Source organism: Rana temporaria, chromosome 2 (genome assembly GCF_905171775.1).
Source record: "Rana temporaria chromosome 2, aRanTem1.1, whole genome shotgun sequence".
In the NCBI taxonomy this organism is placed as follows: domain Eukaryota; kingdom Metazoa; phylum Chordata; class Amphibia; order Anura; family Ranidae; genus Rana; species Rana temporaria.
Genome location: NC_053490.1, coordinates 130,822,304 through 130,836,404, shown reverse-complemented (window position 1 = coordinate 130,836,404; position 14,101 = coordinate 130,822,304). Strand labels below are relative to the sequence as shown.

General features: G+C 44.4%; 1 protein-coding gene across 2 annotated transcripts in view; it reads right to left on the bottom strand.

Annotated features, from left to right (window-relative positions):
• The window catches only part of TIMELESS (timeless circadian regulator), a 189,821-nt gene that overhangs the window by 75,139 nt on the left and 100,581 nt on the right, over positions 1 to 14,101 (bottom strand). For both annotated transcript variants that reach the window (XM_040341046.1, XM_040341047.1), the window contains exons 15-19: positions 7,765 to 7,887; positions 7,533 to 7,684; positions 7,352 to 7,449; positions 3,505 to 3,625; positions 3,015 to 3,216 (exon numbers count right to left, since the gene is read on the bottom strand). In XM_040341046.1, the coding sequence (XP_040196980.1) occupies positions 3,015 to 3,216; positions 3,505 to 3,625; positions 7,352 to 7,449; positions 7,533 to 7,684; positions 7,765 to 7,887 (696 nt within the window). The remainder of the gene's footprint in view (positions 1 to 3,014; positions 3,217 to 3,504; positions 3,626 to 7,351; positions 7,450 to 7,532; positions 7,685 to 7,764; positions 7,888 to 14,101) is intronic.

Genomic DNA, 14,101 nt, shown 5'->3' with positions numbered 1-14,101 from the left:
ACCCATTTTCCAAATGCCTGAAAAGAGAAGACTCCCAATTGGATGACTAGGAGGAGGGAGGAAACAGAAGTCACAGATGCCCGTGGAGAGCAGAGGAAGGGAAAGCTTTCAACGCTGCCGAGGAGCAAGGGAAGCAGCTGGTGAAGCGCTACATAGATGGGGTAGGTGCACCAGAAGATTCACAGCTTGGGGGCAGCAAGGTAATATGGGATATGTAGTCCTTAGAAATTGAAAGAAAACCGCAGAGGAGACGCTGCAAAGCAATGAGGAAATTCATTGCAGAAAGGCAGCACTCACAACATGACAGGAGATTTTTCAAGTAAGCTTATATTGGATTGTCAATAATACAAAGACAAGAGTAATTGATTCAAAAGATACCTGGGGACTGTAGAGCAAGTGACCCTTGTACCAAAGAAAGTCACCATATACTGCAAGAAATATAGTTTCAATGTTTATTTACCCTTTCACGCCAAAGCCTATTTTTTGCTAGAAAATTACTTAGAACACCCCAAACATTTATATATACAGTACAGACCAAAAGTTTGGACACACCTTCTCATTCAAAGAGTTTTCTTTTTTTTTCATGACTATGACAATTGTAGATTCACACTGAAGGCATGAAAACTATGAATTAACACATGTGGAATTATACATAACAAAAAAGTGTGAAACAACTGAAAATATATTTCATATTCTAGTTTCTTCAAAGTAGCCACCTTTTGCAGCAGACACATCTCTAGAACTGTTAAGAGGAGACTGTGTGAATCAGGCCTTCATGGTAGAATATCTGCTAGGAAACCACTGCTAAAGAAAGGCAACAAGCAGAAGAGACTTGTTTGGGCTAAAGAACACAAGGAATGGACATTAGACCAGTGGAAATCTGTGCTTTGGTCTGATGAGTCCAAACTTGAGATCTTTGGTTCCAACCCTGTGTCTTTGTGCAACGCAGAAAAGGTGAACGGATGGACTCTACATGCCTGGTTCCCACCGTGAAGCATGGAGGAGGAGGTGTGATGGTGTGGGGGTGCTTTGCTGGTGACACGTGGGGATTTAATCAAAATTGAAGGCATACTGAACCAGCATGGCTACCACAGCATCTTGCAGCGGAATGCTATTCCATCCGGTTTGCGTTTAGTTGGACCATCATTTATTTTTCAACAGGACAATGACCCCAAACACACCTCCAGGCTGTGTAAGGGCTATTTGACCAAGAAGGAGAGTGATGGGGTGCTGCGCCAGGTGACTACCTCTTGAAGCTCATCAAGAGAATGCCAAGAGTGTGCCAAGCAGTAATCAAAGCAAAAGGTGGCTACTTTGAAGAACCTAGAATATGAAATATATTTTCAGTTGTTTCACACTTTTTTGTTAAGTATAATTCCACATGTGTTAATTCATAGTTTTGAAGCCTTCAGTGTGAATCTACAATTTTCATAGTCATGAAAATAAAGAAAACTCTTTGAATGAGAAGGTGTGTCCAAACTTTTGGTCTGTACTGTGTGTATATATATATATATATATATATTTATATATATTTTAATATTAGCAGAGACCCTAGAGAATAAAATGGTGATCATTGCAATATTTTATGTCACACAGTATTTGCGCAGCTGTATTTCAAACACACTTTTTTGGGGGGGGGGGGGGGGGGGGGAAATGACACTTGAACACATGAATAATAATAAAAAAAAAAAACAGTAAAGTTAGCCCAATTTTTTTGTATAATGTGAAAGATGTTACGCCAAATAAAATAAATACCTAAAATGTCATGCTTTGAAATTGCACACACACACTCGTGGAATGGCGACAAACTACTACGGTACCTAAAACTCTCCATAGGCGATGCTTTAACAAAATGCAACGGTTGTTAGGTTAGAGTTACAGAGGAGGTATAACACAGGTATTTGCACCCACTTCCAGGCATATACTTCCGTGGGAGTCACGCCAATTCCCGCCCCCGCCCCCCACCCCCAGGAGAGAGCGGGGACCAGTGAGGATGGGCCGCGCCGATCACGCATGCGAAGTAGGGAACGGGGTATTGAAGCCACAGCGATTCCCGATTCCCTTACCGAGGATAGCGGCGGGGGCAGCTGAGAGACGAGCAATTGCTTGGCCTCAGCTGCCGACATCGTGGGCACGCTGGACAGGTAAGTGTCCATTTTCTTAAAGTCAGCTGCTGTTTAAAAAAATAATAATTTGGCTGGACCTCCGCTTTAATAAACATTGGAACTATAGTCCTACAAGTATATGGTGACTTTGTTTGGTACAAGAGTCACTTGATCTACAGTCCCCAGATGTACTTTGAAGCACTACCTCTTGTCTTTATATTTTGTTATCCTTTTTTAGTGGTTGGTCTGCTGCTCGGGTTTGATGCCCCTTTAGCCTTTGGGAGATCTCTGATGAACAACGCCGGGGCTTAGAATATTTGATTGTCAATAATAGCCATTGCTTCTATTGCTATTACGATGCTGATGTTATAAAATGAAAGTATATGCTGTGACCACAGAACTCCTTTAACAGCAAATTACAAAGTTTCTGAATAGTATTGGTATGAAATAGAATAACTTTATGATGCCATCACATTTACAAAAGGGTCATAAATGAAGAGGCCTCACTGAGTCACATAGGGGTTGATTTACTAAAACTGGAGAATGCACAATCTGGTGCAGTTGTTCATGGTAGCCAATCAGCTTCTAACTTCAGCTTGTTCAGTTAAGTTTGTCCGAAAAAAAACCTGCAAGCTGATTGGTTTCTATGCAGAGCTGGGCCAGATTTTGCACTCTCCAGCTTTAGTAAAGCAACACCATATTGTTAGCATAGGCCTCTACGGTCTAATCCCTGAACACACAGCCAAAGTATGTCATGAACAATAAAGCAGAGGCTGGTCATTTAAATGGCCAAAAGCGGTCTAGTCCACCATACTTGAGCTAAAGATCTCAAATGTGATCCTCAGATTGCATTCAGATGACCCATTGGAGCTCACTTATATCTGACTAACAATCTTTCAAATTCCTTACCTTGTAGGCACTAGCTACAGGGTCATTGAGGATACGATTAAAAACACAGAAAACAGAAAGCTGAAAAATTAGCGCCTCCATTTTCAAGTCATAAGCAATACGGTGCAACATCTTCACCACACAATGGTTGGTATGAGAGCTATTTTGCCGATAGGTCTTTAGCAGCAAAATATAGGTCTTCACCACACTGGAGCTGGCAAATCTGCACGGTACAGAAAACAATATTAGTTATTACTAGACTGTAACAAATCCATAACAATTTAAAGACACAAAATTGTAGCTATACAATGGGCAACATTCACGTATAAAAGAACCATGTTTTAGTGTGTTCCGGTATATACTAAGAAAATTAAGCAATTTAAATGAGCAGGAGAAATAACTGCAAAATCCTTCCAGGACCAGGGTACTCATAAAATAAGGGAGCTGCAAACTATGCCATTACCTGCATTGCTAGATTATAATTGAATAAACATATTTAAAGACAGCTAACCTTTTCATATAGTCCAAAAAGTTAAACTCTTTCTCAGACACTTGAACTGAGGTGAGCTCCTCCTCTATTTCCTCCTCATCCTCCTCTTCTTGCTCTTCATTATCTTCAACCTGCGATGATCCTGAATTTAAACAATTTACTTAATTATAAAATTTACAATTCCAAAATAAATTTAAAACCACTTCAAAACCAATGCGATTAGAATTAGATGTTCCAATCTAGGTGCCAATGATTAGAACCTCCCTCGTGAGCATACATAACTCTTACTTAAACCTCAAATATCCAAGATCTGCCGATTTCTTTGCCAATGACATGTGTGATGCATGTGACATCAGATCTAAGCCACCTTCACCAACTTGTGACAAATGACTGGTCAAACTCACATCTTGTTGCCACTGGGTTTCATTAACTAAGCATTCAACTCCTTACTCTGCCACCAGATAGTTATCGTAAGAATCAGTGTTCACAAAAACAATTATGCCCATTAATAAATGTCTAATACACACTGCCATCACAGGCAGGAATATTCCAGAGATTTACAGTACAGTAACGCTCTTCGAAGACACAGGGATCCTTAAAGTTCTGTGTTAGTGCATCTGAGACAATTTTAACACTTTTCTAAATATTATTTAACAGAAAAAGGTAAGAACTGTGCAAATTAAAGATCTACATAGAATAGATACAACAATGCAACAGAAAAACAAAAAGGTTTTAACAATGAAAATACTTAAAGTCCTGGTTCCGAGTTTAGCGAAGTCCAGTAAATGAGTTTGCTGGATCAGTGGCTATCATAAATCATGGCTTATGTTCCTTATAAAAGAGAGCTTCAGACTATTAATGCAGTTTCTCTTTTGTGGTCCCTGAGGAGGGTGTTGACCGAAATGATCTGACCAATGAGAAGGCCTAAAGGAGTGGCTGATAAGATGTCCCAGTCTTTATTATCATTTAGTTGCTTCTTCCTTAGATACAATTTTATACATGTATTAATATTTTGAGTGTACCCCATGTCATGATTTGGTAACCTACAAATGATTGTACAGTATGCAATTTTAATTACAGAGATACTAAACATGACATCCGTCAGATAGGCAGTCCATCCAGGAGGTGAAAGACATCTAGTCCGTCTCCTGTATATGATAGCCTAGTCATGTGTGATCTTGATCCATTCAGTTTTTTTTTCCACATTCAAAAATATGCCCAATACCAATGTAGATTTGTCATATATAAAATTGTATGACTTGTATATACATTTTAGAGATTGTGAATTGGAGAAGAGACCTTTTGCAGGTCAAGAAGAAGAATTATCATTAAAGACCAAGCCTAAATTGCTTCACAATATCAATTAGTCCTGTGTAAGGCATTTTATCCACACCATGTACTCCTACTGGGTTGAATTACCCAGAGATCCCAGTGTGGGAAAATGAATGCTTTCACAATTTTACAATGCTTGATCCCAAAGCACTCAATGGAAAGTTCTGATAACCTTTCTGGATGTTTACTGCTAAATGCCATTAGGATAACTCCTGACATACTGCAGTGGTCTGCTTTAAAACCCCTGCTAAAGCATTCAATTAGCCATTTACTTCTTTATCAAATCCCTGTTTATTAGTTTTCCAAATAATGGTTTACCCATTCCAGAGTTGAGGTAGCAGTTCTTTTGAAGCAAACAGATCCTTGTAGAAATGTTCACTCCAGCTAAAAGGCTATGGAGATGCATTCCCGGGATTATAGCCATGTTGTGAAAAGGAGGCGAGGGTCACATCAGCTGTCTCCTATTCTAAAAATTGTTATGGCTGACAATGAATTCTGAATATGGTTACCCTGTCCCTTTTTTACAGGATTTCTTTTGGTATGCACAGTTTGCATTATCATCACAAGAAGACTTCTGTTAGGACATCCGGGGGTGAAGCTGCTCCGCTGGTCCTGGAATGGTGGGATAGACAGGGCGCCCTGGTGGATACCACACTACTGTTGCCGTCAGAGCCTGACGAAGAGGCACGCATGCCTTGAACGCGCGCACCTCCCCGTGACCTACACCCGGAAGGGTCGCCATACCTCTGCGCTCCACTGAGCGCCTGTCCCCCTTCCTCCTTAGCATCAGAGGTTTACCATCCCGCTACAGCGGTGGATGGTGTGGTGAAACACCCAGACGCCTTTCCTTCTCCAGCATCAGACCCTCACTGTCCCGCTCTTGCGGGCAACAGTAGTGTGGTATCCACCAGGGCGTCCATTCCACCATTCCAGGACCAGCGGAGCAGCTTCACCCCGGATGTCCTAACGGAAGACTACTATTACAGATAAGCCTTTGTTATCTATTACCTTGTGAGTGACACCTTGATATGAATTGCCTGTTTTTATCATTAAAAACGTGAATACTACGCTTAGAGGGCGCTGCTTTTTGTCTTCTTGTGCTTTTTCAGAATTGCTTCTTCTTGCAAGCCGGCAGCCCTCCCTGCGAGAGTACAACTGCATTATTTTATACAAACTTGTTCCAATGAACTAATATTTACAGTTCAGTGATCTTTTAATGAAGATTGGTGTCTTTTTTCAGTTTTCTCTCTCTCAACACCTACCCATCTCCCTAATTAGTTATATATCTTCACTTTCTCTGGAGAGCGCTTGATTTATCCCTGTTTTTGTTTATATGCATTATCATCACAAAATGTCAAAATCTAAAAAGCTCTCTAAGGCCCCCAGAAAGAAGGTGGTAGATGCCTATGAATCTGACAAAGAATTTAAAAGATTGCCAAATTATTTGAATTATTTATTTAATAATCTGCAAGTGGCATAGATTTCAAACAAACAAAAATATGTGCAGGACTGGTCGACTCAGAAGCATACAACTCCAGCTGGACTGCTTATGTGCAGTTTATGCCACAGACACATTTTAGGACTTGCTGCAGGTCACTCCTAATTAACTCCTAATGTAAACCCAACATTTCATATTCCTGATATGTGCCTGCTGTACCATGTACTTGTATGAAAAAGTACCATGTTCTCTTTGTATCACTTCCTTTGTGTGAAATCCCTGGTGTTCCTCACTGAGCTCCTTATGCAGCCGAGAACAAAAATTATGTGATCACATATAAAAAGGGGAAAAGGTATTAATAATGTTTTTTATATCTATACACAAATGTATTGCCATTCATTTCTATTTTGAACTGAATGGGTTGTGTTACAAGGTAAAGGTTTACATATACTTTAATGGCCACACGTTCATTAAAGTACGCTCCAACAGTCTGACACCCGCTGGCCAATGCCAGTATCCAGCCACCTTGATTGTCCAATGCAGAATTGCATGAGCGCACAATTGTCAGTTAAAGCAACGCAGTGCCAAATTGTAAAAAGTGCTCTGGTCATGAAGGGGGTAAAATCTTCCGGGGCTGAAGTGGTAAAAAAAACAACCAAGTACCTTTTTCATAATCGATGGAAACTGTCAATGGACCTAGATCTTTCCCAGCCTGTCTGCAGGCAAACAAGAAGGAGGAGCTTCTAGTCCTCTGCTGCTGGTCACATATTCAAAATAAAACCCCCCCAAAAAAAACAGACTTTTGTATACAGAGTAAAAATAAATATATATATATATAGTTTTAAATTGGCATATAAATATAGATTTCAAAATAAATCTTTCCTATTTTTTTGGCAACAACATGGCGTGGGTGGATTTCTGCCAGTCAGACTGTGTGACACCATTACTTTCAGGTAAATAACTCAAATTCTGCATTGAAAATAAAATATACCCTTTGAAATTAAATTCAAACAATAGTAGCGAGTGACCCCCAAAAAAATCCATCATTAAACTTTACTTGCACAAGATTACAACTGAGGGACAGTGAACAATACTTACTGGGAAGATCAGCAAAGAAAATTTGTTTGAGTAGTTCAACTTCTTCCTCTGGTCCTGATTCGGATGATCCAAACACATCGCCCTCTGGCCAGACTTCCCTGCATAAAAGTGACAGATGGTAAGCATTATTACATAATTATTTTCACATTAACTGATACAAGTACAGCAGTACAATGCTTACCTGGCAGAACGGAGCAGAACAAGAGACTCTGCAGCTTGCCCACCTAAAAGGCCGTTCTGAATTCGTACCAAAGCTTCACTCCTTTGCTCTTCAACAGGTATTTCAGAGGCTGCATCAAAGGGAACAACTTCTTCTGGCAAATTTTCTGCACCCTAGTTTAATTGGACAGGAAAATCAGAAAATAAATCCTATCCACAAATACAATTGGTTCCCAGCAACAAACAGGCATTACCATAGCACAGCTGCTCAACCTCTCAGAAAGTGATTTCCAAATTTCCTCCAACTCTTCTGGACTTTTTTGCTGCTCCTCGCTCCTGCTGGGTTTCTTCTTCTTCTTTCTTTTAACTCTTCGGTTCTATGTAAAGAGAACACAGACATCAGACTTCCTGTTACTGGACACAAAGTTGTCATCAGCAGTATTATAAGACACTCTTCAAAGCCCTGAATAAGACTATAAATGACATTATAGTGTACAATGTGCAGTTATAAAATAAATCAGATTTCAGTTATTTGGAGTAGGATTCATAAAAGATTATTCAGGTTTGTTGTTCTGGGTTACTGCACTTACAATATTCCTCATTGCATCACTGAATAAACCCAACCACACACAGACATGATAATAAATACAAAAAACAAACTGATTCATTACAACATTGGCAGCAAGAACAGATTTCAGGTTTCTATGAAATGTTTTGACACCATCGGCCTTATTCAGCAAATAAGTTTAATTTGAAAAGTAAAAATGTTTAATTCCTGTATTTCACAGCAATCAATCAGAATTCACTCTCTAAGGCTCGGTTCACACCTAAACAGGCCGGGGATCGCACAGCACCTGTTCTCCTTTTCGGGGACGAATCAGGGCAGAATCTTTGCCTGAATTCGGCCCTAAAACAGAGGCATAAAAATGCACAGCATCTCCCCGGAGATATGTGAACCCACTCCATAGAGAGCCTGTCACATTCTCCTTCTATGCGAATTGGATGTGGTTAAATCCACAATTGTTTTTTTTTTTATATTTTTGGGGATATTTATTACAGCAAAAAGTAAAAAATATTCATTTTTTTTCAAAATGTCACTCTATTTTTGTTTATAGCGCAAAAAATAAAAACCTGCAGAGGTGATCAAATACCACCAAAAGAAAGCTCTATTTGTGGGGAAAAAAGGACAATTTTGTTTGGGTGCCACGTCGCACGACCGCGCAATTGTCAGTTAAAGCGACGCAGTGCCGAATCGCAAAAAATAGGATTTTTGTACTTACCGTAAAATCCATTTCTCTGTGTTCATGGACGGACACAGCAGCATTGACCTTAGGGTTATATATCCTTCCTTTCAGGAGAGACTAGGCAGAAAAAAACAGCACTTCAAGTGTTAAAAACCCTTCTCTCAGTACAGCACCTCCCAGGGGTACATCTCACTCTCTGGAACATCCAGCCTCAGTTTGTAAACAAGCAGTACAAACAAAGGAGGGGTGGGTGCTGTGTCCGTCCATGAACTCAGAGAGATGGATTTTACGGTGAGTACAAAAATCCTATTTTCTCTTCCGTTCATGGACGGACACAGCAGCATTGACCTCCCCTTGACGTCCCCAAACAGTGTCAAAACATTTTGAGGGGTAGGAAACAACACAGCAAACCAAGCTTCACCCTAAACAAACCAGAGTTCCTCAACGGATGAACTTCAACCTTAAACGGCCGCCTGTAAAACCTTGCGGCCAAAGGAGGCATCCAAAGATGCACTCACATCCACCTTGTAAAATTTTGAGAAGGTGTGGATTGACGACCAGGTCGCCGCCTTACAAACCTGTAAGACAGACGCTTGATGGCGGAAAGCCCAAGAGGCACCAATTACCCTGGTCGAATGCGCCGTAACCTAAAAGGGAGGCGCCTGCCCCTTTAGGGCATAGGCCTGGAGCACGACCTGTCTGATCCACCTAGAAATGGTGGACGATGAGACCACCAGACCCTTCTTAGGACCAGTCACCGACACAAACAGTGAGTCCGACTTCCAAAACGGAGCCGTAGCAGACAAGTACACCCATAGGGCCCGAACCACGTCCAAGAAATGCAAAGTGGCCTCTTTCGGGTTTTTCAGCCGAGGACATAAGGATGGCAAAACAATGTCCTCATTAATGTGAAAAGCCAAAACAACCTTTGGAAGGAATGATGGCTTCGGCCGCAGCACCACCTTATCCTCATGGATGACCAGGACAAGGCCGCCAGTTCAGATACCTGTCTGACCGAGGTAATTGCCACCAGAAAAACCACCTTCTGGGACACAGTCAACAAAGGAATCTTCCGAATGTCCTCAAACGAAGCTTCTTGAAGCACCGAAAGAACGAAATTCAAGTCCCATGGAGGCAGTGGAGGACGCACAGGAGGGGCCACATGCCGGACCCCCTGCACAAACATACGCACCAAGGAGTGCGCCGCCAATGGTCGCTCAATGTAGACAGCTAGAGCCGAAATCTGACTCTTAACCGTACATAAGGCGAGAGCCTTATCCACTCCACGCTATAAAAACAGCAGAATCCGGGACATCACGTATGTACGGGGGTGCCATTTCATCTCTTCACACAGAGATGTAGGCCTTCCACGTACGATGGTAAATCTTTCGTGAACTGGACTTCCGTGCTCGTAGCATGGTAGAGATCCCCGAGCCCGACAGGCCTCGGTCCTTCAACACCTGGCTCTCAACAGCCACGCCGTTAAAGCCAGCGACTGTAAAGCAGGGTGAAAGATAGGACCCTGCGACAGAAGGTCTTCTCTCAGGGGTAGACGCCAGGGGACGTCTGCCACCAGACGCACCAGGTCCGCGTACCAGGGATGGCGCGGCCAATCTGGAGCGATCAGGATTGTTGGTATCCCTTCGGCTTCCACCCTGCGCAGCAGGCGAGGAAGAAGCTACAGGGGAGGGAAGGCGTATATTAGGAGATAGTGACCCCATGGCGCCACCAACGCGTCTTACGCGTCCGCCCACGGGTCCCTCGACCTGGTCACGAATCGTGACACCTTCCGATTGAGACGGGACGCTAGAAGGTCCACGTCTGGAGTGCCCCATTTTTGGCACAGACTCTGAAACACCTCCGGGTGTAGTGACCATTCTCCTTGGTCTAGCTTTTGGCGACTTAGGTAATCGGCTTGCCTGTTCAACACCCCCGGAATGTACACCGCCGACAGAGCCGGAACGTAACTCCCAGATATTCCAGCCGCTGAGACGGTACCAGTACTGACTTCTGGATATTCAATAGCCAACTGAATTCTCGGAGGGTCTGACAGGTGATAGACACGTCCTCTTCTAACTCTGAGCTTAAGGAAGCTCTCAGAGGAAGGTTGTCCAGGTATCATACGATAGCGATCCCGCGCTGCCGCAGCAGGGCCAGAATAGGGGCGAGCACCTTGGTGAAAACCCGCGGTGCTGAGGCCAGGCCGAACGGGAGGGACACAAATTGAAAGTGGTCCTCCCTGACCGCAAAACGCAGAAACCTCTGGTGTTTTGCGCATATGGGGATATGCAGGTACGCGTCCTTGATATCCAAGGACGCTAGGAAATCCCCCTGATGGAGCGCTGCCATTACTGAGCGAATCGACTCCATCCTGAATTTTTGCACTTTGACAAAGCAATTGAGGGCCTTGAGGTCCAGGATTGGACGGACCCCATCCTTCTTGGGGACTACAAACAGATTGGAGTAAAACCCCTGAAACCGTTCCGTTGAGGGAACCGGCACAATCACTCCCCTGACCAGCAGATCCTGGACAGCCCCTGACAGATCCTTCAGGCGATCCGGAGGAAAAAAAAAAATCAGTTTCTCTTTTGTCCACCAATCTTGTACCCCAAGGAAACTACTTTGCAAACCCAACGGTCGGAAAGAAGAGACCTCCACCGAGCCACGAATTCGCGAAGCCGGCCCCCCACCCGAGATGTGGGTGGGGCAGACCTTCATGCGGAGGCAGGTTTGTTGGGCTTGCGGTACCAGGGGCGCTTTTGCCCTTCAGTGAACGCCTTCGCACCCTGGAAACGTTTTCCTGCCGTACTTGGCGGGCGAAAAAAACGCTTGGGGGTAGTAAAAGAGGGCCCTTGCCTACGGCGAGGCTCCTTACCCTTCCCAGATTGCGGGAGCAGAGTGCTCTTACCGCCTGTGGCATCTTTTATGATGTCATCCAGGGACGCCCCAAAAAGCCGTTCACCCTTAAAAGGCAAATCCACCAGGGCCTTCTTAGAGGACTGGTCCGCAAACCAACACTTTAGCCACACAAGGCGGCGTAGTACCACCGCATAGGCGGAGGCCCTGGAGAGCAAGGGGAGCGTATCCAGGGCCGACTCACAGGCAAATTTTAGGCCTTGCACCAACTGGTCAGCCAGGTCCACACAGGTCTCAGAAGCATTCTGCGCCTCCAGCTCCTGCAACAGGGACTTAGCCGGTTCTGCAAGTGTCTGCGACACCAGAGCCCCGGCCAAAACCGGTCTCACCGCCGACCCCACCACTGTGAATATGGAAAAACAACAAGAACAGGCGCCACTTAGAAAAGACTGTAAACTTTAATGTATAGACAGCATCAAAGTACTCACATAGAAGTTACTGTATTTAGGCATATGGATGGGGTCCAAAGGACAGTCAGTCTCTCAGCCGTGTTTGTGAAGTCCCCTTGTAGCAGCTGCTGTGTGTTGCAAGGATGCGCGTGTGCTGCATAGATGAACGCGGGTGCCTGTTTTCCACACAGGAGATTTCCGGGTGAACTGTGCGGCAGCTGGATGGAGGGCTGGAGTGGGGTGGGGAAGAGCGAGCGCCGTACCAGGCCGCATGCCCTCATGGGGGGGTGCTTTGGTAAAGTCGGTGCCCTGCAGCCTCCCCACCCCAAAGCATCGTGTCCCCATGTTGGAGACAAGGGCCTCCTCCCGACAACCCCGGCCGTTGGTTGTCGGGGTCTGCGGGCGGGGAGCTTATCGGAATCCGGGAGCCCCCTTTAATAAGAGGGCCCCCAAATCGCAGCTCACCCACCCTAGGTGAATGAGTATGGGGTGCATCGTACCCCTACCCATTCACCTCGAGAAAAAAAAATATAAAAAAAAAAAATACACTACACTCATTTTCCGACTTCAGGGGTCTTCTTGCTCGCTCGTCCCCACCCCCTTTCCTGATCGACCTGCATGCTCGGATAAGGGTCTGGTATGGATTTTGGGGGGGCCCCCACGCCTTTTTTCAGCGTACGTGGTTCCCCTCAAAATCCATAGCAGACCGAAGGGCCTGGTATGTGCTTGGAGGGGGAACCCATGCCGGTTTTTAATTTAAAATTTGGCGTGGAGTTCCACCTCAAGATTCATACCAAACGCAGCTGACACAGTGCAAAGCGATTACCTGCGGTTATGTGCAGATAGCTGCGCCAAATCGTACCTGGACGCATTCAATTCTATTTTTTCTATTCGCACCAAACCGCAGGTAACGAAACCGCAGCTAAAAGCAGTGTGTGAAAGGTGTCATAGGAAAGCATTGTGTGCTTCTAGCTGCAGTAGAATCCGCAGCTAAAAGCACCATTCTATCCGTCCGTGTGAAAGGGGCCTTAAACAGCATAGGCACTAAGGGCCAGATTCACAAACAGCGGCACAAATTAAGTTACTCCAAACGTATGTCATTTAAGTTACGGTGCCTTCATTTTGTGTCGCAAGTGCCGTATCCACAGCGCATTTGCGCCCAAAATTGCGCAAGTGTAACTTAAATTCCGAGACGCAAGGCGGGGTTATTGCAAGTGGGAAGGAAGTGGGCGTGCTCCATTGTAATGAGCCGTGACCCCATGCAAATGAAGGGCCGGCCGTACTGCGCATGCGCACAGGAATCTGCACCTCACTGGGCATGTGCAGAACTTGGCTCGGCGCAATCAGTGAGATAGGAAAAAGGCCAAGCATACTTAGTTTGAGAATCGCCCTGTGTATAAATATCCCCAGACAAACACACTTCCCTTGCAAAAGTACATCCCTGTGTTCCCCTTTCCTAGAGCAAGTTGCTTTTGCTCTGTCGTCTGTTGGTGTGTGTTGGTGAGTTTAGTGTTAGTTAAAAGATTTGGAGGAGTAGTAGAGTGTAGTAGCTGTGTTTTTTTTCTGAGTGTATTTTCTGTTTGTTTTTTCTGAGTTTGTTTTTGAATTTGTATTAGCCGTCTGCTTGTGTGGTTTGATTTTTGTGTGTGTTTGTTGTGTGAGTATTTGTGTTTGTTTGTTGTGTTTGCTTTTTGTGTGTGTTTGTCCTGTGAGTATTTGTGTTTGTTTGTTGTGTTTGTTTTTTGTTGGTGCTGAGTGTTGGTTGTTATGGCACCGAAGCGCAGGAAGTTAAATTTTTCAGTCGCAGAAAAGCAGATTCTTGCTAGGGCCATCACCCGATATGGGCGTTATTTGCATGGCCCTGAGAGCCGGAACACCCTCCCGGCCAGGAGGAAGGCGAGCATTCAAAAAATTACTGATCAGATCAATGCGGGGGGGGGGGGGGGGGGGACGAAGACCCCCAGTGGGATTCAAAAGAAGATAAACGATCTTAAGAGCCTGGTCCGTGACAAGATGGCCAAGATCAATGCCCATGCCACGGG